General features: G+C 38.6%; 1 protein-coding gene across 9 annotated transcripts in view; it reads left to right on the top strand.

Annotated features, from left to right (window-relative positions):
* The window catches only part of DOCK10 (dedicator of cytokinesis 10), a 314,615-nt gene that overhangs the window by 280,438 nt on the left and 8,684 nt on the right, over positions 1-25,493 (top strand). For 8 of the 9 annotated variants that reach the window (XM_055120250.1, XM_055120249.1, XM_004610790.2 and 5 more), the window contains exons 42-52: positions 1,953-2,090; positions 2,717-2,899; positions 3,420-3,530; positions 4,895-5,110; positions 8,347-8,404; positions 8,734-8,832; positions 11,277-11,383; positions 13,020-13,142; positions 13,406-13,519; positions 21,604-21,750; positions 23,949-24,159. In XM_055120250.1, coding sequence (XP_054976225.1) covers positions 1,953-2,090; positions 2,717-2,899; positions 3,420-3,530; positions 4,895-5,110; positions 8,347-8,404; positions 8,734-8,832; positions 11,277-11,383; positions 13,020-13,142; positions 13,406-13,519; positions 21,604-21,750; positions 23,949-24,159 — 1,507 coding nt within the window. The remainder of the gene's footprint in view (positions 1-1,952; positions 2,091-2,716; positions 2,900-3,419; positions 3,531-4,894; positions 5,111-8,346; positions 8,405-8,733; positions 8,833-11,276; positions 11,384-13,019; positions 13,143-13,405; positions 13,520-21,603; positions 21,751-23,948; positions 24,160-25,493) is intronic. The other variant, XM_055120251.1, reaches the window with a different exon arrangement.

Raw genomic sequence — 25,493 nt, 5'->3', positions numbered from 1 at the left:
GCTCTCCAAGAGGGACGGAGGAATCGAACCCGGGTTTACCGTGTGCAAGACAAATGCCCTACCTGCTGTGCTATCGCTCCAGTCTACTGACTGGAGTCCAATAGACACTGTCACTGTCACTGTCATCTCATTGCTCATCGATTTGTTCGAGCGGGCACCAGTAACGTCTCTCATTGAGAGACTTATTGTTACTGCTCAGGGCTTACTCCTGCTTCTGCACACAGGGGTTGTCCCTGGCAGGGTTCAGGGGACTGTATGGGATGCCAGGGATCAAAACGCAGGGTGGCCACATGCTAGGCAAACATCCTACCTGCTATACTAATTCTCAAGTCCCATACATAAATGCTTATAAAAATTTTATAGATTACTAAATTTTAATTATTTTGAAATGTTCAATTTCTAATGTTTAATTAGAAAAAATTCAAATTTACACTTGTTAGTGAAAGAATATTTTGAAGGTAGTATATCCTTGGAAGTCAGAGAGAGTACAAGTACAGCAGGTAAGGTACTTGCTTGCATGGGACCTTGACCAGGTTTTAATCTTCAGTTTTCCCTATTGTCCCCCAAACACCAACAGGAATGATCCTGAGCACAGAGTCAAGAGTAACCTCTGAGCATTGCCAGGGTTTCCTAAAAACAATTAATATGTGCATATATGTTAGTTGTTTTTATTATACATCACTTGTATCACTTCACTTGTAGTCCCATTGATCTTCAATTTGCTCGAGCGGGTGCTAGTAACGTCTCCATTTGTCCCTGTCGCATGCTAGTGCAGGCCAATGATATCTGCTTGCTCCAGGAATAGGAAGAACCTCAAATCATTCATTCAGGGATTTGACGAAGAAATCTGACCATCTAGTTGGTGGGAGGCCACGAGGTCTTCTGACGTCCCGTGGAATAATTTTTATTATACATACAATAAAAATAATATATACAGACTCCTTTTTCAAGCCATGTTCTCCCTTTAACACGTACCTTGCTTGCTTGTCTCTATGTAGCTTTGTTTACTTTTTCTACTCTGAATAAGCCAATATTCTCTCATAAACATATAGTTCCCCTCTCTCTCTCTCCTCTCACATATTTCTAAGCAAGTTCCATTCAATAAAACTATTTTTTGCTAAAAAATAATATATACTATATCAAGATGCTAAACTACTGCTCATTCCATATAATTTCATTCCTATAAAATTTTAGAAAGTCAAAAGTAGAAACTGCATGTCAATTATATCTCAAACTATTAAAAATATTAGCTTGATATAAGTGAGCTTACAGATTAAATAGAGCTCGGAAAAGTTAGGTCTCTTTAGCAAAATCTACACCAAAGAGCATGATTATACCAAGAAATTCTTTCTTTCAGGTACAATGGCAGCATGGTGGAAAAAAAATTATATATATATGTACATATATATTTTTATATATTACTTCTTTACTGCTCACTAAAAATGGTTTTAAAATCTCATTCCTCTTATGGGCTTTAATAATGTCAACAAGAACCTACTATTCTCGTGTTATTTTGCTATTTGTTTTCATCTTTGAACTCCCAAGCTCCTCTCCAATTTATGTCTCTAGTATTATCTACTTCTCCCTCCTGAGATAATCCCAGATTTTCCCAGGGAAGATTTCTTGACTTCAGCCCTCCATTCACCCATTAGCGAGGTCTTAATAAGCCCTCCAATGAAAGCAATCCTACCCTGAAGTACACCTTCCATCATATTCATATCATATAATCCTTACCATAGCCTAGTATAAATAACACATCATTTCCCTCTATTTTCTTATTTATTATTTTTGCATTCTTTCTGTCTGCTTCACTGAGAACATAGACCTTATCTTCTTATCCAGCACTTTATCTCCAGTGCTCAGAATTGTGTCTACTACACACAGTACAGATATTTTCCTACTATACATATCACCTTTCACTCACCCTACATAACCATGTGTTAAATTTCCAGAGACAGATGCAGCAAGCTGATTGTCAAAATTCAATGATGAAGAGGGTCTTTGATACCTACATGCTCTTCTTCCAAGTCAACCAGTCGGCCTCAGCTCTGAAGCATGTGTTTGCATCCCTGAGACTATTTGTATGCAAGGTATGAGTCCTGGAGTTTCCAGGGAAAACTGCTGTTGATGAGAATAAACACATTTTAGTCCTCAGTATGGAAGGGAGGAGAGTTTTTTGGTTTTATGAGACTTTTACTGGATTATGTGGTTTTAGTAAGTTAATTCATGGTCTGGAAATAAGTCACTGCCTGACAACCTATCCCTTTGAAGACCAAAATGAAAACATTGACATCTGGCTACCAAGCCTCTGGGTTTTTGCTGTTAGGGGCAGTCTTAGTGAAGTGCTGTTGAGAATTCCCTTCCTGCCAAGTTCAGGATTCCACAAAATAGTGAATACCTCCTCTAAGGACACCTGTAAGTGACCCCTGTGGTTTTGCAATGTTGGGGGAACAGAAAACATCTCAAGGCTCTCCCTTGGTTTATTGATCTGAGGATTAATTAAGTAGTAAAGAATAACTATTTCTAGGAAGAAGAGCGAATGCCAACATAAGACTTTCCTAAATAGAGTTTATATTCTCCACTTGAAAATGGGAGAAAAAGACTAGGTTAAAAGAAAGGAAGAATAATTTTGTTGGCAGGAACTTGAAAACGTGAGAATAAACAGAGCCAGACGAAAGACGCCCACTCTTCCTCACCAGTTCTTGCATTTCCCCAGTTTCCTTCAGCGTTCTTTCAAGGACCCGCGGATCTCTGCGGAGCCTTCTGCTATGAAGTCCTAAAGTGTTGTAACCACAGATCACGGTCAACTCAGACAGAGGCATCAGCACTCCTGTACTTTTTCATGAGGAAGAACTTTGAATTTAACAAGCAGAAGTCAATTGTCCGGTCTCACTTACAAGTAAGTGATGTCAGGTTCGACGTATGCCACTGTGAAAACCATAGTCTGTTTCCGCTTTACCATCCCGAGAGCAAACACAAACCAGCAAGCGCTCCAGCTTCTCCCCTAAAGATTCCCATCACACTGCATTCTCAAGCACAGGGAGAGGGCAGCTCAATAGAAGTCAGCAGAGTCCCTACTGCACAGAACTGCCTTTTCTTCTGCCAAGGAATTAAATGATATAGAAGCAGAACTCAGACCAACTCTGGCCACCACTGGGGCCAGAATTCACCAACTCCCTCCTGCTTTTAAATTTATAAACTTATTTCTCCAGGCATCCCAAGATTCTTGTAGTCTTACAATCTTTAAGATTGAAAGGGAAGTTCATATAATAAGGTCTTCTGAAGATTGAATACACAAACATATCACTCACTGACCGTATATAGAGAAATCAGTGATGCATTCATCCAATCCGCGTTTTAAAACTGTCATTTGTAAGTTATTTACTTTTGTGCTTTTTTTTTTCATTTTTCTCTTTCAGCTCATCAAGGCCGTAAGCCAGTTAATAGCTGATGCCGGAATTGGAGGTTCTCGGTTTCAACATTCCCTTGCAATCGCCAACAATTTTGCTAATGGAGACAAGCAAATGAAAGTAAGAAAGGCTTCATGGGTGCTCTTTTTAAGAGTTATAAATAAAGTGGGTTATTTCTGTGAAATGTAAGAACCATAAAAAATATGAACTCTATTTTATTTCAACTTTAACTGAGGACTTACATTGACTTTGCTTCTTGTTTGAATCAGTCATCAACTCTTCCTCTTTCAGCTTGTTTAATATAGAATTCCCAAGATGTGTGACCGAATGATACACAAAAAGAAACTTACCATGAATATCAAGAAATGTATTTATTCCAAAATAATTTTATTTAGCACCAAATGCTTCTTATCTTCTAAAGTTTCTGAAGTCAGTGTATCATAAACACATTGGAAAAATAAACTGATGGGGTAGTTCAGATGGCTGAACTGCAGGTTAAAATATAATGTTTTTAGGTCCCTTTCTTCACTGAATCTCTTTTTCCTTTTCTATCTCTTCCTTTTCCCTTCTTTACTTCACTTCTAGGTACCCTCTCTTCTTAGCTAACTCTCTGAGAAACTCCAAAGACACTTGAGAGCACCTTGTTCTCTAGCACTATTAAAGTCTTTGAAACAAACCTCTTTGATCCAACTTGTATCAAATGTCCAACCCTAAACCATTCTCTGTAGCCTGAGAGACAAAAGAACCTGATTAGCCAGGCAAGCATCATGGTGTTCCCCAGGCATCACTTTGGTGGTGATGAAAGTCAGTCCATTCCCATCACCTAAACTAGAGCCAGTTGTCTCAAATGACAATGGGGATTGAGAAGGTGGACTTAGAAGACAAAATGGTGACATCTACTACAATTTTTCATTTGTATATCATTTGTATACTCCCTCTCAGAGTGCCCAGCAAGCTACTGAGAGTATCTCACCTGCACAGCAGGGTCTGGCAGGCTACCGTGTTATATTCCATATGCCAAAAACAGTAACAGTAAGTCCCACAATGGAGACATTACTGGTGCCCGCTCGAGCAAATCGATGAGCAACGGGATGGCAGTGCTACAATGACAGTAATACTCATCTTAACACTCTACAAATGCATATATAAATAATATAAGTATATATGAAACTTATCTAGAAGGCTGCAATAGCACAGCGGGTAGGGCATTTGCCTTGCACCTGGAAGACCGGGATTTGATTCCTCTGCCCCTCTCGGAGAGCCTGGCAAGCTACCGAGAATATCCCGCCTGCACGGCAGAGCCTGGCAAGTTACCCGTGGCGTATTCAATATGCCAAAAACAATAACAACAAGTCTCGCAATGGAAGCATTATTGGTGCCCGCTCGAGCAAATCGATGAGCAACAGAATGACAGTGATACAGTGACAGTGGCTTACCTTAGGAATTGTAAACAGAGAATGACTTCAGTTCTCTCTTTTCCAAAGAACAGCAATTTCCCAGCAGAGGTGAAAGACCTCACTAAACGCATAAGGACGGTTTTGATGGCCACAGCTCAGATGAAGGAGCATGAGAAGGACCCAGAGATGCTTGTGGATCTCCAGTATAGCCTGGCAAACTCCTATGCAAGCACCCCTGAACTCCGAAGGACCTGGCTAGAAAGCATGGCCAAGATTCATGCAAGAAATGGAGACTTATCTGAGGTGAGAGCAAAGTCTCGATCATTCTCCATCTGCACATTCAGATAATCATTTACAGCTGGGATATAAAAGTTATCATATTTTTCCCCTCATTGAGCTAAGATAGCTATATCCGGTTACTATATATACATATATAATATGGATTATATATACATAGTGATATATATAGTGCATCAAATTTACATGTAAGATCCAAGGATATTTGATTCCAAGTAAATGGCATCAAATAAAGGAAGTCTAGAGTAACTTATGCAATTAGAAATAAAGCAAGAGACAAATTAGAAGCTTAGAAAAATTAGCATGATGATAAAGGTATCTGAAAATGGAGTCTACAAGATAATGTTCTATTTTGAAATTTCTTCCTTGCAATTGGAATCTGATGGTGAAATGTAGACACCACATTGAGTTAACTTCGGTTAGGGTAATCTCTCCTCACATGTAACCCATCTCTGCTGGTGATGAGAATGTTAGCACTCCTTAGAGCCCCGTGATGCTAGTGCACTGTGGGAAAGTTATAAATCATTAGCTAATCTTTTTTTTAACACTGGGTGTGTTTATATGCAGCAATTCAGAGCACTCAGATTGCTTTCATATACCTAATGGGAAAGTTGTGCCATAAACTAGAAATAAACTACTTTGGGGAGGAGTTTAAGTTATCTAGTAAAGCCCTAAAATCTGAAGATGTTCAAAATGCATGTGGTGATTACAGACCCTTAAATGGCAAAAGGCTCAACCAGAGGTCTTTCCTGAAAGCAGTATGGTAAATCCAAAAATAAGAGACCCCAAGTTCTCTTCAACTGCCATGAAAATGATAGCATTCTTCCATAAAAGGTTGCTAGAGAGATATATTTTAGGGGGGTAAGCACTTGCCTTGCATGCAGATGACCCAAGTTCCAATCCCTGGGACTATATATGGTTCCCTGAGCACCACCAGGAGTCATCCATGAGCACAAGGTCAGGAGTAAGTCCTGGACACAGCAGGATGTGCCCCAAACTCAAACCTCCGCCACTCAACTCACCCCCAAAAAAATCTTTAAAAAGAAGACTACTGTATCTGTCCCTCTCCTTTTGACTCATTTCACTGCATTCATTTGTGGTATATAAAAAATACATGTAATAGAAGACTAATATCCATGGCTAGGAAAGACAGGGGCCAGGAGGACTGATCAATGGTGGAACTAACCACAAACGTCGTGTGTGGGGCTGAGGGTAGGTAAGATAGAGAAGAGACCAGTATGACAATAATAGCAGGGAATGATCACGCTGGACAATATCTGAGTGTCAAAAGGAAGTAAAAGGATATTCTTGATAACCTTTCAGTATCAATATTGCAAACCACAATCCCCAAAAGAGTAGAGGGAGAGAGAGAGACATACAGACAGAGACAGAGAGACAGAGACAGAGAGAAAGAGAGAGAAGAAAAGCACCTGCCATAGAGGCAGGCAGGGGGTGAGGGGTGGGGGTGATGGGAGGAACCTGGGACACTGCTGCTGGGAAATGTACACAGGTGGCGGGATGGGTGTTGGAATACTGTATGACTGAAATCTACAGCTTTGTAGGGATCTATCTCACAGTGATTCAATAAAAAAGTAAAAATATATAAATAATTAAAATAGTACTAAACTGTGGACTCCAGCAGCTCAAATTCTCATATGTGTTCAACAGTGTTCAAGGCTATGGGAGGTAGCTACATTCTATGCAACATAAATTCAAAAAGGATCATTATTAGATAGATTAAAAAGCAGGTTTTTTTAGCTAATAATTTGAATTAAGATACCAGGTTGACTTGTTTTAACAGAAAAAATGAATTGTAAATTTGAAAACACAAGTATATAGATTCACAGATGGTAGATGATATATAAGCAGGTCAACTGATATAACTTTAGATTGATTTTGATATTATGAAACGGAGATGGTTTTGAAAAAAAATTATTCAGGAACATTCATTCATTCACCTGAAAACTACATCACGAAAAAAAAAAATCCTGAAACACAACTCATTTTTTATTGCAGTATTTAGGGAAGTTAATGAATTCTTATTTCTAATAGCATCTTTTTTTTTCTTTTTTTGTGGGTTACACCCGGCAGTGTACAGGGATACTCCTGGCTCATGCACTCAGGAATTACCCCTGGAAGTGCTCGAGGGACCCTATGGGATGCTGGGAATCAAACCCTGGTCAGCCACATGCAAGGCAAATGCCCTACCCACTGTGCTATCACTCCAGTCCCCTCTAATAGTATCTTTTTTAAAATTTTATTTTCACAAAGTTGTCAACAATAATGGATTACATTCAATATTTCGACACCGTCCCACCACCATTATTATGAATTTTCCCACCGCTACTCAAACCTGCTGAACAGGCAGATGCTAGATAATTTATTTTGTATTGCTTGTTATGAATAGCATAAAATGTCGAGCAGCTGCACACTCCTAACATTCTAAAATTTTAGATAGTTAGGGTCTAGAGGGACTGGAGCGATAGTACAGTGGGTAGGGCATTTGCCTTGCACACGATCAACCCGGGTTTGATTCCTCTGCCCCTCTCGGAGAGGCCGGCAAGCTACCGAGAGTATCCCACCTGCATGGCAGAGCCTGGCAAGCTCCCTGTGGTATATTCAATATGCCAAAAACAGTAACAAGTTTCGCAGTGGAGAGTTTACCAGTGCCCACTCGAGCTAATCACTGAACAATGGCATGACAGTGCTACAGTGCTACAGGGTCTAGAGAAATCTCTCTGCAGCGAACTGCTTGGTCCCAAGATTCTTTTGTGTGTCTCTGGATCGTGGCCATTAATGAGCTTAAATAGCAGCCGGAGGCAGCTCCTGGGTGTGACCTGCAGAGTCCCCATTGGCGGGGAGGTGAGAAGGAGTGACCTGTGTGTCTCTTGAGGCCTAAAGTTTGCAGTCACTGGACCAGCATACCTGGGCTTTTCACTGGGTTCTGGAAGTTAGCGGCCGCCGGGATTCCTAAGGGGCAGATGGAGAGATACCACCTGCTCCCATCTGAGGCACCCTGGTGAGATCAGCCTGGTGCAAGGTCAGGAGGCAGCTCTGCAGCGAGCTGCTCGGTTCCAAGATTCTCCTGTGTGTCTCTCTAATAGTATCTTTATAGTATCTTTATAAAGAACTCACCCATCTGACACGGACCTGACGCCATGTGAGGATTATTCCTAATTGGATACAGAGGCAAATCTCTCTTGGCCTTTCCCTGAACCTGTTTCTCTTCTTTTTCTTTATAGGCTGCCATGTGCTACATCCACATCGCCGCCCTCATTGCAGAATACCTGAAAAGAAAGGGTAAGGTGACTGAGTGATGGAGGGGAAGCTCAGAAGTCAGCGTGTTAGAATCTAACCTAAAAATAATTTGTTAATTTTAGGCTTTATTCATCTCATTTTTTTTTTGCTGTCTTTTATCACAGTGACTTTCACAGACATGTCTAATTATATTGTTCGTTTAAGTGTTAACTTTTTCATGCCGTGATGATGTTTCACGCCGGAAGCTAACTGGGGGGTCATCTTCTTTACTGAAAATGAGAAAGCATCCTTGGTTAGCGTTTTGTAGCTTCATCGGCTTGTGTTAACACAACCATTTGGCAATGTCCTAACCTCATCTCGCACTACTATAGGTTACTGGAAAATGGAAAAGATTTGCACAGCACCCCTGCTCGCGGACGAGATGCACCCCTGTGATAGCAACCCATTACTAACAACTCCCGGTGGAGGAAGTGAGTGCTAACAGCGTGTTTACCACCACCCCCCAAATAGTAGAGGAAATCAAGTTGACTTAAATCTGACTTCAGAAACATTTTATTGAATATATTCCTTGAAGCAAAATTCACTCCGACCTACACTGTAAAAATCTGAAGCTCCTCTGATTCAGAAATCCCCTCCAGAAATGCCTGAAGATTATGTTACTGAGAAGTTCTAAGCAAACAGAAACTGCCTCATCCAGTTATATTATAAATTATGGTCATGTTTGGCTACCAATTTGCATGCTAGTATGCCCTTAGGATTTTATTCTGAATTTATGAACTGTTTAAAATTTAAGTAGAAATCAATTTTAATTTTGAAAAGTAATAAAAGTCTTTAATCAAAATAAGGGATCTTGGGGCTTGAGTGATAGTACAGCAGGTAGGGTGTTTGCCTTGCACACGGCTGACCTGAGTTCAATTCCCAGCATCCCATATGGTCCCCCGAGCACTGCCAGGAGTAATTCCTGAGTGCAGAGCCAGGAATAACCCCTGAACATTGCCAGGTGTGACCCAAAAAGCAAAAAAAAAAATTAAAATTAAAAAATAAAAATAAAAATAAGGGATGCTTCCCAGCTACCCTTGTGGTCCCCTGAACCTGCCAAGACTGATCCCTGAGCACAGAGCCAGGAGTAAATATGCTCCAAAAACAAAAATACAAAATATAAGAGGGTATGCAAAGACAAACGTATAAATAATATGTTTATATGGATATAGTGAAAATGGGTTATATTGATAATCAATATGTTCCCGTTTTCTTTTTTATTTTATGGAGCTGGGAGGTTACCCAGCAGTGCTCAGGAGACTCAGGAACTCTGGCAATTCTAGGGCAACTGAGCTGGAAGTTCAATGCGAGGACTTGAGGACAAGATGCAGATCAGGATGTACAATGCAGGGGACAAACCAGACTATGTCTTCAGTGCTTGGTGGCCTCCAGAGCTACACCCGGTGATGTCAAGGGACTCTATGGGGTCAGGGATGTCAGGTCAGGTATATGTAGACATGCACCCTATGCATGCATCTCTTGACTCCTCATTTACTCCTGTAAAAGCATAAACTAATATGGACAAGTTTCAACACAGAATATTTTAGTGTTGATTTCTTCTTATTAAAAATATTGCATCTTCCACCCAAAATCACTGGGGGACCAGAGAGAGAATACAGTGTGCAGCGCATTTGTCTTGTACAAAGCCAACCTGGGTTCGATACCCAACATCTCATAGGGCCCCCGGAACACCACTAGGAATAGTTCCTGAATACAGAACAAAAAACCCCTGAGCATCACTGAGTATGGTCCAAAAAACAAAACAAACAAAAATATTGCATCTTTACTATATAATTTTTTTAAAATAGATTTTGTAATAATAGCAGTCAACAGTAAATAGACTTTAGTTACAGTCATTCGAATACATAATTGTCCCTTATTATTCTAAGTATTTAAATATGCTTAGAGTGTCAATGAATATTGCAAATAAGACATTTGAAGTAAACAACCAAGTGAGCCATGAAAGAGTGAGGTGACCTTGAGAAATCAGCATATTTGGCACCATACCTCCTGTCTTTGCTAAAATTTAGGGATTTTCCTGATTCATCCTTCAGTTCCTATTGGAATTTCATTCTATAAGCAAGTCGTCAAAATCATTGTTGTTCAATTATTTCGTCCCCAACCTTTTTTATTGCATTTGGATGCCATATAAGTCCATAGAGTATTGCAATTACACTTAGAAATTAGGTTCCCTTATTACCTCCTGTTTACAGGTGAGCAAACCAAGATAAGTTAAACAAACTACCCCAGAATTTGGGGTAAACTTGTGCTCAGGGGATGCTCTGTGACTCTGGCATAGCTACTCATATCTGCAGTCCTTCAGATCAGATTCCCCCTAAAAGGGATAGGATATATAGAGCATATTTTCAGCTGTTTCATATATCTCTGTACAGCCTGAACTTTTTCCATGTTAGTGCTAAAAATGCTGAGAAAACTGGAGGTGTGTAGATGATTTGAAAGAGTGAAAATGAGCAAGTACTGAGCAGTGTCAGTATACTAACCTTGCCAAGTACTTTCTCAGGCTTGCATGTTCTGAATTCCTCCAATTCTGAGACGGATATTAAGGTCTCCAATGAACACAGTGGGAAATAGGTTCAGAGGTAATTCAGTCAGGACCTTGGAGCTATGTCTATCTACAAATTTTGTGTTCTGCCCATAACCTATGCCAGCTCCTTATAGAAACCAAGTAACCCAAAATAACATAAAAATCTAAAAAGCAAAACATTGTTATCTGTATTTTCCAACACTCACAATCTGACCATCAGGTTGATTATATGAGCTTTATAAAAATATCACTTGTAATATCTTGAAGACAGCCATTGTTGCAGATATTAGACTCAAATATTAATATTAAATTTTACTCAATCTTCCTTAGGTATGTTCTCCATGGGCTGGCCAGCTTTTCTGAGCATTACACCAAACATTAAAGAAGAAGGAGCAATGAAAGAAGATTCAGGAATGCAAGATACACCATACAATGAGGTTAGACCACAAACATCTCAATAATAGAGAAAAAACATATGTTAAATTGCATCATTAAACTAAGTTGGGTGAAGGGGAAATAAAGCCTATTCAGAAGTCTAGTAAAGTCCCTTTATAATATGATTTAGAAAAATGATATGCACATTAATACTTCTGCTAATATTAAACTTAATTGATAAGAGTTAATTTTAGTAAAAATTTAAATCAAACTTTACTTTTCTAATACAGAGCCAAATGCATATAATAAACTTTCCAGTAAGATATAAAAACACTAGTGTTTGGATAAATATGATAAGGAATTTTGAAACTTTTGTGAGCTGATAACAGCTTTTTTTAAAGTGCTAGAAAGTTTATTTGCATCAGCAAAAAGGCTGCTTTTGCAGAAACACTTTAGGTTTACAAAAAATGGTTATTTTTCATTAAATAAAAAAGAAAGAAGTTTTCTACTGAGAACTAGCAACAATTCTGGTGAAGCAGAACATCTCCCCTCGAGTAAATATTTAGTGAACTTAGTTTGTAAATCATGATATTACATAGGTGGGAGAAAGGGTAAGATATAAAAACTTTGGAATGGTCTTTAATGAGATTTTACATATGATTCCACATGAATTTGTTATGTATTGCAAATAATAACAAATGTCTTTATGTTAACTGTTTTAAATATTTAAGAATCCTTTCTTAATTCTTCCAACAGTGTTATCCACTTATTCTATGGAGTCTAGAACTTGATTTAATTGAACATTTACTAAACCATTAACATGTCTTCATTGAGTTAATGATGGAAAGTATTTTAAGACAATTTAGACTCAATTTATAAACTTGATCAAGACAAAATTCTTAAATCTCTTTCTCAAGAGAGAGTAGTCATTCCTAGACTCACTAGCTACAAATCCATGTATGTATGGCTGCAATTAAAATAAAGACCAATTCTTGCACCAAAATATGTGTAATCTGGATGGATTAATAAAAGCTTCCCAGACATTTGCATGGAATCTTGATGCTTAATAGAACTTGGAATCAAATGAGGGAAAAATTTGTTCTTAGAATCACAGAAATATGAGCAACGAAAAGGTGGAGAAAGAAAAGTATCCCAACTATGAATTGGTCCGATACAGTGTAGCCAAAGTTCAGAGTCATTAGCCCCTGTAAGGGAGGTTGGCGATTGAGTATGGAGCAATTTGAAGGCTATGCTAGAGAATTTGGACAGCACTTCTCAATGCTGGAGTCCTCACAAAAGTTTTGGGACATGGAGATCTCAGATTTATTTTTCAGAAAGGACAGTTAGCTTGAAAAACAAACAAAAAGCTACTGAGATCCAGGATAGAGGGAACAGAGTTCGGTTGCAGAAGTGTGTTGCCCGTGACAGGAGAAATGCAAATAAGCAAGCAGATTTGAAGGCATTTCGTGGATTTAGAATACCAAGTTGGAGGAAGTAAAAAGGTAGTGAGACTGAGAGAAGACTCCAAGGAAGACAGCACATCCCAAGGAAGAAAGGATAGGAATGCAAATAACTAAGGTCAGGAGGCAGAGAAACCTCAGTTGAAAAATGTTGACAATGCAACTTTGAAACCCAGTATCAAGACAAGACTTCAACATTAGTCAGGTGACAATCTTATTTCCATCTGGGGTTTTGCAGCATATCCTGGTAGAGCAGCTGTACATGTGTGTGGAATTTCTCTGGAAGTCTGAAAGATATGAACTCATCGCCGATGTCAACAAGCCCATCATTGCTGTCTTTGAGAAGCAAAGAGACTTCAAGGTATGTTTTCAAGACTTCAAAATGAGTTGTAACAGCCTGCTTAAACTTTATGAAGTACAGCTTTCCAAAATAAAAGCTCTGTCTGTTTATCAACATACTTTTTTGTACATGGACATCTATTTGACACGTAACATTGCAGTACAGTTCAGGGATACAGTGTGTGGATTTGATGCAAACAGATATTGTATAATGTAGCACAGCTTTGAACCTATTTTTTTTATGTCAGTCTCACCTTCATGAAACCCTTTGATTTTCGGTTTCAGAAATTATCAGATCTGTACTATGACATTCATCGGTCTTACCTGAAAGTGGCTGAGGTGGTGAACTCTGAGAAACGGTTGTTTGGTCGTTACTATCGCGTGGCATTTTATGGGCAGGTAGGTTCTCTTGGAGCGACATGGCATGTTCTCTTAATCTGTTGGGTTTTCTGTCATTATGAGACATCTAACGGTGAGAGCAAAAAGCACAACATAAACTGTGTTGTGTTTGGGTGTATTTTTGTCTTTCTCTGAAGTCTGAGTCTATATGTTCGTAGCAATGGAAATAGGCAGAGAAGTCTATGATTTTAAAAGAAATTCAATCAAGCAGATTTCAATTTCTAGAAATCCAGCTGAACTTCTAATTTTTTGGAGAAAAAAATTTTCAGCACTCTCTTCTTCATAGTTCCTATTTTTCTTAAAATACCTCTCTACATGCATTGAAGGGAATTTCAACTGAACATATTTTAGAAAATGAAATAATTTTATTTTAATATTTCTAGAAATATTCCAGGAAATAATTTCTAGAACTCCATCACAAATATGAGAGTTTCCAATCATGCATCTACTTATTTCCAGACTGTTTTCAGACAATGACTAAGAAGAAAGCCTTTTGGATATTTTATTTTCTGTATTGAAGATCAACTTAATGCTATAGTGTTCTTCCTTGACTTATTGTGTAAGCAATAAACAAGGTGTAAAATATTACTTAGTCATAGAGAGACTTAAAAATAAAGTAAAACTTGTATATTGTTGTTATATAAATTCTATATACATATAATATAAATGATATATTACATTATAACTTAAGTCATAAATTATATAGTGCATAATGTAAATTATATACTAAGTTATTAAAGAATAATTCTTTAATCTACCAGGCACCGTCCTGTTCCTTTTCATGAAAGCTTCTAGCACTATTGTATTTCAACAGACATATTTCACACTTTTATTCCTGTGGATAAAGATTCCATTCTTTTACTGCCACAGTGGGAGATCTCTCCAAAAGAGATCTTCCCAGACCATTTCCTATAAAATTCTTGGGGAACATTAATTTTCCTCTGATCACCAAAGGCAATTTAACACTACCTCCTATGCTGAGAAAGATAGTTGCTTTCTACCTACAGAGTGAAAATGTCAGCTAAAAGTTTACAAACCCAGGTTTCCAGCCCACATAGCATGGGAATTGTGGAGGAGACAAGGAGAGAGTCTGCAGAAAGGGACTCTATTCATGTATTTGGGAAATCCTGGGAAAAGAATCAGAACTCTTTGAAGTGGTAATATATTTTGGTGGAGAAAAATAAATCTGCAAGACAGGAGTAGAGAGTAAAAGGAATGTACCAGAGACATCTTGGAGAAAATTACTGGGGTTATTTTTCAACCTACATGAAACATTAGCTAGAAAAATGGCCAAAAGGAAATAGGGATCATGGAGGAAATATGAAAATTAAGGGGCTTCTAGGGAGCTAAGAAGCCCAGAGATTGTTTAAAAATAATAATAATAATAATAACATGCATTCAGCTATCCAAGATTTGGGTCTAGCATTCTTGCAGAGATCTTTCCAATAAAAAAGAAATGAACTCAATAATCTGGCCCTGAAAACCAGGTTTCTCCAACCAGCATAGAAGAATTGGACTACTAAAAGGTGTCATTTCCAACTCAATTTTAATGCAGATATTTACTCTTTTCTTCTTTTGGTCTTGGGTGTTCCAGGCTGTGGTAAGTTTGTTCTCTCTCCATTTGCATGTTTAATAATCCTCACAATTCCCTCCCCTTTGTCTTACTCAACCTTGACTTACTTTGGCAATTGGGTCTTCTGCACAAAGGTGATATAACACTGCTCCCATTCATTCAGAAGTCATACTGCAATTTCGTGAACTAAATGGAGCTTATACCAATGATCTGAATTACAAAAACGTATAATTTATTTGTATGTGTATGATCTTTCTATACAAATATAGACATAGTCTGAAAGCCTACATACATATTCACACAGATGTAGGTGCTACACACTTGAAATCTCTGTACAGAGAGGATGGAGCGATAGCACAGTGGGTAGCATTATTTACTTAGTGTGTAGCTGACCTGGATTCGATTCCCAGCACCTCCTATGGCCCCCTAAGCCCACCAGGACTGGTTCCTGAGTGCAGAGCCAGTAGTAAACCCTGAGCACCACTAGATGCGGCCCTAAGACATACGAAAAAATTAAGTCAGGACAGTTCACCCTTTTCTGTCTTCATATTTGGCATCTACAGGGACAAGTCTGTGGTCAAGTCAGTATTGGAAATGGCACACGAAGAACACGGGGGTTGGGAAGGCAGCTGTTGGTATAATGATTGTGGATGGGCACTTCCCCAACTCTCTTAGAGGACCTTGCCTTGCCTTTTCCCAAAAAGAACATCTTTGAGAAATAGGGCTGTCTCACATGGTGGGTTCAAAGATGAATGGTGGATCCAGTCTTTACCTAGTAAGTGTTAGTCTCCAAAGATACAGACAGAAATGATATGATATGAGATCAAGCTGGACCAGAGTGATAGTACAGCAGGTAGGGAATTTTTCTTGCATGAGATCTATTCAGGATTCCTTCCCCAGTATCCCATATGGTACCTTGAGACTACCAGAAGTGATTCCTGAATGCAAAAACAGGAGTAACAAACCCTGGGCACCACCAAGTCCTGGGCACCACCAAGCCCAAAACAAGAGAGAGAGAGAGAGAGAGAGAGAGAGAGAGAGAGAAAACGAACCAATACTTGTATCTAAAGTAGTAGAGTAGCTCTGGGACAGAAGAACTCTCCTTACTCTTTTGAAACATACGAAATTGCTTGTATTTAATACTTTTTGCCTATAAAAATAGCAATTTCACATGAGTCAACATAATTATTGTCAAGATAGAAAGACAAATTCTTCCAATACCAACTTATTATTCATATTCAGATCTGCTCTTCTTACCAATACATACTTTTTTGTAATTCTTTAAATTCCCTCCACATCCATATCAAACCAGTATTTTCCACCTTCACTTATAAATTTTGGGGTCATGGTCCTTAACTCACCTACTAAAAGAATACTTGAAAAACCATGTACTAAATAGACTGAGGGACAATGCGGGAGGATTGGGAATCAAATGACCTAATTTTGTTCTTTTTGCAGATTCCTCAATAAAGTATGTTGATTATACACCTGCCTTTTATTTCTAATACTGTCAGGATTCTTGGTAGATGTCTTTTTTTTCCATTAAAAGTTCCATCTTGAGCTAAGAAGGCAACGTGGTTTTGTTAAATATAAAGACCAAAGTACATGTCTAAGCATCATGCCCTCTAAACTCTAATCCTAGGCATCTATGAATGGGAAGAACCAATGGCATCATCCTTCATAAGCTGAAATATAGGGGCTCATCATCATTGTGTAGATGACATTCAAGTACCTGTCCAAGACTCCAAAGAGAGAGTGTGATCTATTATATTTTCTAGGATCAACAGAGCACAGAATTTCACATGACAATAAAAAGACTTGAACATTCCCCCTAATCATGCGACAAGTGATATTTCCAAAAGCCTAAAATAAGAGCCATGACCACTTATAGCATAATCCCCTTGGTTTCTTTTTTTACTTCATGCCACTGTGAAATTTACCTTTAAATATTCAAATTGCCTTGTCTTGTAATCATGATACAAAATTATGGCTATACATGCAATGCTCTTGACTTCCACAAAGGGCTTTGGGTAAATATTTCAGTGTCTCTTGGGGATTTCATCTCATGGTAGTGACTAGAATAGGTAATATCATGTCTACAATGAACCAGACATTAGAAAACAAATTGAAAATGGATTTTTTCTAAGGCAGCAGCATTTAAAACTAAGTCTTGCATAACATGAATTTTTTAATCCAACACCTGGCATCATTGACTATGGAAATTTTACACAAAGTAGCCTATATAAAGTACCCCAAAAATGTCCCTGAAATATTCATCTCCAGGGTAATGAAACAGCAGCAGTGATCAAACATCAATTGTAATCAATGAAATCTTTGGGCTCTGGTATTTAGCTGGAAAACAAGTAAGTGAATGCTCATTGCATAACTAAAGAGATCAGATGCTCCTGGAATGAATTAAATGAAAGGCCTGGGGAAATTTCATTCTATTCACCAAGAGATGCACCTTCTGTGATTTTCAATCACATGTTGCAGAATATAGCTGCATTTCAGAAGTTTTCTAATCTCAGAATCTTGATAGAAAAGGAATTGAGGTGAGGAGGGATGTGCAAATTTGACTGTGTAGTTTCAAAGTCCATCATCTCCGTTTTAGGATGTGGTGAGCCTTTCAGGCTATCAGCCTGTATCAGTGAGCCTGTATGAATGAAAGTCACTGATAAAGACTAAAGATATATTTACACACAGATGTATATGTGTGCATAATTTAGTTCAGATTTATATGGAACCATTTAAAATGCAAGAAAGTATTTACATTCTTGTCTGTAAGTGCTTAGCCTATTATTAATATTTTTGACCCATAATTTGCACACTAAACTCCTCTTTAATGCATTTATGTGTAAATTGAATAAGCCAAATCTAATTGCAGGTGAACCTATATTCTATATCCCAATCATCAATCCAGGGCCATTGAAAAGTTCTTAAATACCTGTAAAAAAATCTAAGAAAAGGTCAATGTTTTTAGATATGTCTGTTGAAGTACATTTTTATTGCCTTTGAAGTTTTATAATATGTGCAGGTTAACTGCTTACCAATCAAAGTGCATGATTAACTAGAAAATGTGCAATTTCCTAACCATTATAGATCAGGGTTTTGTTGCACAGTAAAATGACATTTAGAAATGTAGCAAAGGAAATGTAGAGTTCAAATTTTCTGTTGTCTTGAAAAGCAACCTTGGGACTGACTTCCCCTGATCCATCTATTTATAAGTCATTTATTTCACAGCACTGAGATGAAAACCTTCCATAGTTTCCATGTAATGTTCTATGTAATAGTGTTCTGCGGATCCATTATCTTTATTTTCTTTGATAATATCCCTGAGTAAAAGGTAACACAATCTCCAAACAATGTCAGAGCTGTCAGCTGTCTTTCCCCAGATGCTCTATTTCTTTTCTAATTAAGTAAACACAAAAACAAATACATTTATCATAGTTTCTTTAAGTTTGGGGGTATAGTGTTACCATGACACCTTAATTCTGTCCGTGAAAACTTCCTATCCTGGATTACCCCACTCCCTGGTACCTACAGTTCTGTAGTCAAAATCTAAGGGTTTGTTTTCACTGGGTATTGTCTGTTACCTTTGCTTTGGCTCATTATATCTCAAATATTAATAAGATGGATGGTATTTTGGTTAATGTTACAATCTCTAGTTCCATTCATATTATAGCAAAGTTCAATATTTTCCTTATTTATAGCTGTGTAATATCCCGGTGTGTGTATATACATATATATATATATATATATCTTCATTATCCACTCATCTGTTCTTGGATATGTGTGTTGTTTCTAGATCTTGGCTCTTATAATTGTCTCTGACTGCAACAAGCATAGATGTGCATATATTTTTAAATTGGTTTTCTTGGGATAGATTCCAAGGAATAAAATTGCTGAATTATATAAGACTTCTACTTTCAATTTTTTGAGGTCTCTGTTCTATTTTTCATGTAGACTGAAGCAGTTTACCATGCCTCCAACACTTAAAGAAAAGGCATCCATTAGCTCTGTATCCCACCATCACTTATTTCCGATCATTTTGATATAGTCCATTCTCACTAGAATGAGATAATATCTAATTGTCACTTCAGTTTGCGTTTTCCTAGTAATCAGCAACATTGAACATTCTTTCATGTGCCTGTTGGCCGTTTATATGTCTGCTTTATTTTTGCTTGTTTTGTTTTCATTTATTTTTTTAATTGAATCACCATGAGATGTATGTCTTCTTTGGAGGTGTGTGTTTTCTGTTCAGTCACTTTCTAATACACTAAAATGAGCAGCAATCGCCTCTCCTAGTAAGGAACACTGACTTTCCTTCCCACATCTTAACCAGAACTCAAATCACTTTACTGACACACTCTTTTACTTTTGGGGCTAGAGCAATGCACAACAAATGTACAACAGGTACGGCATTTGCCTAGCATGTGGACAACCTGGATTCAATTACCCAGCACCCCAGATGGTCCCCCAAGCATACCAGGAATAATCCCAGAGTGCAGAGCCAAGAGTGAACAGCAGGTGTGATCCCAAAACAAACAAAAAGAACTGAATAAAAATAATTGTTAGCTATATTATTATCTGCATCCTCGTCAGAACTAACACTCACCAGGGCCTATTGAGTACCAAACACTCTCCCAGAACCTCCCAATTCAATTTCTCTATCTATTCTGTTTCCCATCCTCCAGATCAAGGAGTAGAGATGACAAAAAGTCACAGTTCAGGACCAAGACCACAGAGGTCATAGTAATGTCAGTGAAATGCAGCTTCCCATGACTTCCTTTCTGCTAACTCTGGATTCCAAAGTTTCTTAAGAGGAGAATTCACAGTGAAAATGTCTCTTTGTGAGAGTTTTCACACAAGACTGAGAAAATCTGTCTGGAACCTGGAGACCTTTATCTCCTTGAAAAGAAAGTTGTAAATGTTGCTTTAGCTACTGCCCTGGGGAGAATTCTGGTTGATGGCCTCAGAAGTCGTATTTCTCTCATGTCATGCCTGTCAATTTTAGCCACTAACTTCTGACCTAGAATCTGACAAAAGGCCAACAGAAAAAAGGCATAGCTGGCTAGAATTCCAGTGGGAATGGGGTCTGAACTAACTCATTACCCCCCACAAAGTTGAAATAATAGGTACTATTCTTTATTCTTCTTAGAAGAGTCTAATAGAATAAACCTAGTAGGTACTGTTTCTTAGACTTTTAACGTCAGGCATTATTTTTTTTGTTTTTTTGTTTGTTTGTTTGTTTGAGCAGGGTAGGTCAAGATACAATCAGTTATCTACATTTCCCAAAGAAATTGTTGATAATATAATTATTAGCAGGTAATGAATCATTTCCATCTATACCTGAGGCAAATTAGCCTTCTTAAGATGTTTGCCCAATAAGAATTGTTTGATTCATTCGTTTACTTATTAAACAAATGTAAAGTGACATGTCCCTAAGGATCGGGCTGTCTGCTAAACCCTGAACATACAGTATTGAACAAGATACTTTCCTATCTTTCAAAAAAACAATGCCAATGAGGTAGATGTATGAGAAAGCAAACAATTCCTGGAACTGTCCTGGAGAATGAGCCATGGTAGCTTTGCTTTAGCAGTGGTATCATGAGAGCCGAAGATTCTTTGTGACATAGAGTATCTTCACTCAATCCTCAAACTTCTTTCCTTCAGGTAAACTCTAAAACAGGTAGACCAGATGGATGCACTTGTATTCTAACTCCCAACTTAATCCAGTACTTGAGGTCCTCTTTAATGGAGGACTTCCTTCTGTTTTAGGATAGACAAAGAAATTAACAGAAGCGGAGACCTCTTTGCTTCTCTAGCATAAAAAGGATGAAATGGTTAACATTTTCAATCCTGTAATATAGAGCATTGAAAGATTTTAAAATATATACTTGTAAATATCATTATTCAATTTTATGTAGCTAAGTTGTATTAAGACCCTTACATGTTTTCATGTAAATTTCTATTTTAAATTGCTGTACTTGGGAACAAACCACAATGTTATGTTGTTATGATGGTACAAATCATTACAGATTTTTGTCTTATGTAATGTGTAATGTATACAACCTATTTTGATACCTTTTCCTTATCTATAATGTTTACTATGCTAGTTTCAAAGACTTAGAAGGCCTACTAAAAAAATTACTATTTCTGGAAAATGATGAATTCTTCCTCGTTATGTTCTACCCCAGGTGACCACATGAGGGCATTCTTCTTCCAAAATATATGCAAGCAGGTATTAACATGGACTTCCACATTAGGGAAGGAGGAAATATATGTAAGCTATTTTCATGTGGGTCCTTATTTTTCCCTTTGTGTCCTGGGTAGGGAAACTGCAGGAAACCTCTTCACTTTCTTTTTCTCTTATTTTATTTTTATAGGGTAAAATCAATGACTTGGATGACAACAAAAACTGGATATATATTTTTAAGCAAAAAACTTCTGTTTTGCCTTTGAAATTTCCTAATACATTGGCCACTCATTCTCTGTCTTCTATCTCCCATAGGGTTTTTTTGAAGAAGAAGAAGGTAAAGAGTATATTTATAAAGAGCCTAAACTGACAGGTCTCTCTGAAATTTCCCAAAGACTACTCAAGCTCTATGCAGATAAATTTGGAGCAGACAATGTGAAGATAATTCAGGATTCCAACAAGGTAGAGGAAAAATCACTAATCATACAAGTTCAAAGAAATGGCTTTTTTGTCATTTTTAGCCCCATTTATTAAAAGTTGTGATTTTCTGCCTAGCTTAGCAAAGGGAGTTACATGAACCATTTTAGATATCTTTCCTTCTCATTGGTTGATTGGTGATTTTTTTTTTCAGTCAAAAGCATTGCATGTGTCTATTTGAGGAACTTCTAAGTAATCTTAGAAACAACTTTCTAAATTCTCTACTCCTTCAGCCGGTTATTTGTATTTGAATCACTGTCAAAGATTGAGCACCCTTTGAAGAAACAGCAGAAATGTGTTTCTTCAGTCTTAAAGGTTTTCCTGGGTCATAACAGTTTTGAAATCGCCCCTCTTCATAGAGCAGACTTATCAGTTACATTGGATTACTATGTGGCCATTCAATTAACCTTATCGTGGCTCAAGAAAGCAAATATTCATATCCTTTAATTAAATTACCTGGGCCCTTCTAATATGCCTTCATCAATTTAGTCAGCTTCTATTTAGCACTTACTGTATGGCAGATTCAGAACTAGGTGCTGAGGCATCCAGAATCTTCCTCTCCAGAGCTCACAGTTCACCAAGGGATAGGGAAATAAAGATGTGTGTAAATAGTAGATGAAATAAATAGACTGCAACAAACAGGAAGGGAAACCGCATCGAACTGATGCAGGCAAAGATTATGAGAGAGGACACCCTGAATAGCTTATGCTTGGTTGAGCCATGCTGCACGGAGTAGATGATATTTTAACTGGGAAATTCAGGGAGAGACAGACTTAGCTGTAAGGAAAGAGCATTCTGTGACGCCTGGTCCCTGTGGTGACAAGTGCTTTGTCAAGACCTCGTTCTGAGCCTGGGTTATAGAAAGGCATGAGTTGAAAACATTGGTTGATAATACAGGGGGATGAGTCATTTTCCTTGCATGTGGTTGACCATTGTTTGATGCCCAGGACCACATGTAGTCAGTCCCCTAAGAACTGCCTGGAGTGACTCTGAGTCTCACCAGTGTGATCGAAAACCAGAAAAGTAAAATTATAAACAAACATACGCTGCATAGAAAAGGCTAACAGCAATAGAACTGTAACAACTGGTTTGCACTCAATTTTATTAGCCTATATTGGGCCACATCCCCCCAAAATAATCTGATATCTCTTCCTAATTCCCTTTTAGAAAACTTTTACTGAGACGGGTAAGGGTGGGTATATTCACAATCTGGCTAAGAGTGCACATGCCCGTTTCCCAAAAAAGGTTGATTGAACTAGAACCACAGTAATGTCTACTTGTCTAGGTCAGAAGATAAATGCATTTCCTAGAAGGATAAAAAAAAGTACCAAATTTGGAGTCAGAACAATTGCAACCACCATTTCTCCATGCCAGTACGACTGGGCCCATCTTGAGGGAGTTACCTTGCCACTCTGACCTTCCGTTTCTTTTATCTACCCCTAATGATAGCTATACCAAAGTGACAGTGCAGTTCTTCGTAGTATTACAAGTAAGCATCATGAGAAAAGAAGTTAAAAATCATCTTCTTCTAATCCTGAACAGCCATAAAACAATCCCTTGGTTTTTCTTTCTCCACCAGCCCACCCCAGTGTCCTCCCCACTCTTTGCCAAGCAGATTCACTCCCCAAACAGAGTGAGTGAAGAAATTATGTAGAGTATGTGTTGCAGAACAGAGAAGGAATTAAATAAATTGAAAAATAAAAATAGGTGCAAATATAATGAAATAGGTGAAAGATAATGACTTGCTCCACGAAGCAGATAAGGAGCCTCTTCCTACAACTACAAGTCCAGAGCTGATAGTTCCGACTGTAGTGCATGGCTGAATCAGAGAGTGATAGAAATAATCTATTTTCACTTTCAAGACACTTGTACTCTAGTCATCGGTGCTGTCATTTATTAAAAAGAGAGAGGAAAAAAAGAAATAATAGGCCAGAGCTGGGTACTAGCATTTCCAAGAGTCTAAAATTCCCGGTGAGCTGATTCCTCGCCTATCTCGACCACTACACCAGCTGGTTATTCTTTCCGGGGGGGTCCCCACTCTCATATGACACGATAGCTCATGTTTCCACCAGGGGAGAGAGACGTTCTCCTAGTCAGGACAGCTGAGACCCGGCCCAGCTTCCTTCTTTCAGGAATCCCTGTGGCTTACCACTCATTCCATTGTCCCTGCTGTGTTGACGCAGGTAAACCCCAAGGATCTGGACCCCAAATTTGCCTACATCCAGGTGACCTATGTCACACCGTTCTTCGAGGAAAAGGAAATTGAGGACCGGAAGACGGATTTCGAAATGCATCACAACATCAACCGCTTCGTCTTTGAGACCCCCTTCACGCTGTCGGGCAAGAAGCACGGGGGCGTGGAAGAACAGTGCAAGCGGAGAACAGTCCTGACGAGTACGTATGGGGGAGCCGGGGCCCGGGCAAGGCCCTTTAGGACGCAGGACTCGTGGAGAACCGCAGCTCCAGCTTACAGGGACCCCTCACTGTGCTGACTTGTGCTTGAGTGCCAGGGAGAGCCAGTTCCCCCAGGACCTTCATTCTCTTTCCAGAGGGAGACCCCTGAGAAGGCAAGAAAAGAAGACATTGTCAGTAGAGCTCTTGTTAAAAACACCTTCAATTCTGTAGTTCTTCTAGCCCCGAGGATCCTGGAGCCAGGGTCTTAAGAAATCAGCTTCTGGGATATAAATGGATCACCATGGAAAGTATCATGCTGAGTGAAATGAGTCAGAAAGAAAGAGACAGACATAGAAAGATTGCACTCATATGTGGAATATAATATAATTGAGAAGTGAAAGTTTGCAGTGATGCAATTTCTGGCAGATATTTCTCTGGACTTAGTTACTAAAATACTAAAATACAGAAATCCAAAACCATGAGGCCACTAGGTGCGGTCACTCAACCTCATACCTCTTCATTCTCAGCAATGGAAAACAAATTGTCAAATGCTTCCTTTTCAGCAGGTCTGACTTTAGGGGGGAGACTCTCCAAACAATAATAGTGAGTTTTGTTAAAATATTGAATGCAATCAAAGTGAAAGTAAAGTGAAACTTATCAGTTACACAGGCAAGGGGGGGCTAGGGGTGGGGGGAGGCTAGGGGTGTGGGGGGACGGGGTGGAGCTATACTGTGATTCTTGGTGGTGGAATATGTGCACTGGTGAAGGGATGGGTGTTCGAGCATTGTATAACTGAGACTTAAACCTGAAAACTGTAACTTTCCACATAGTGACTCAATAAAAAAAATTTAAGAAAGAAAGAAAGAAAGAAAGAAAGAAAGAAAGAAAGAAAGAAAGAAAGAAAGAAAGAAAGAAAGAAAGAAAGAAAGAAAGAAAGAAAGAAAGAAAGAAATCAACTTCTGGGGCTGGAGCAATAGCACAGCGGGTAGGGAGTTTGCCTTGCACGCGGCCGACCCGGGTTCAGTTCCCAGCATCCCATATGGTCCCCTGAGCACTGCCATGAGTAATTCCTGAGTGCAAATCCAGGAGGTAACCCCTGTGCATTGCTGGGTGTGACCCAAAAAAAAAGAAAAAAAAGGAAATCAGCTTCCTCTCTCCTGGCACCCACAGTTACAGCAGTAACCCACAGTTACTTTTGAGACAGCAGATTTTTTTTTTCTATTTGTGTGCTTTGGGGTGAGATTCCAAAGTCCTCTGGGACTCAGGTCCCTGCTAGGAGAGAGGAATGCACAAGATAATATCCTCCGGTCCTCTCTAGATTGGTTCTCCGAGCA

The sequence above is a fragment of the Sorex araneus genome, chromosome X, assembly GCF_027595985.1.
Source record: "Sorex araneus isolate mSorAra2 chromosome X, mSorAra2.pri, whole genome shotgun sequence".
Lineage (NCBI taxonomy): Eukaryota > Metazoa > Chordata > Mammalia > Eulipotyphla > Soricidae > Sorex > Sorex araneus.
The sequence above is the reverse complement of the archived record's forward strand: the minus strand, read 5'-3'. Positions and strand labels throughout refer to the sequence as shown.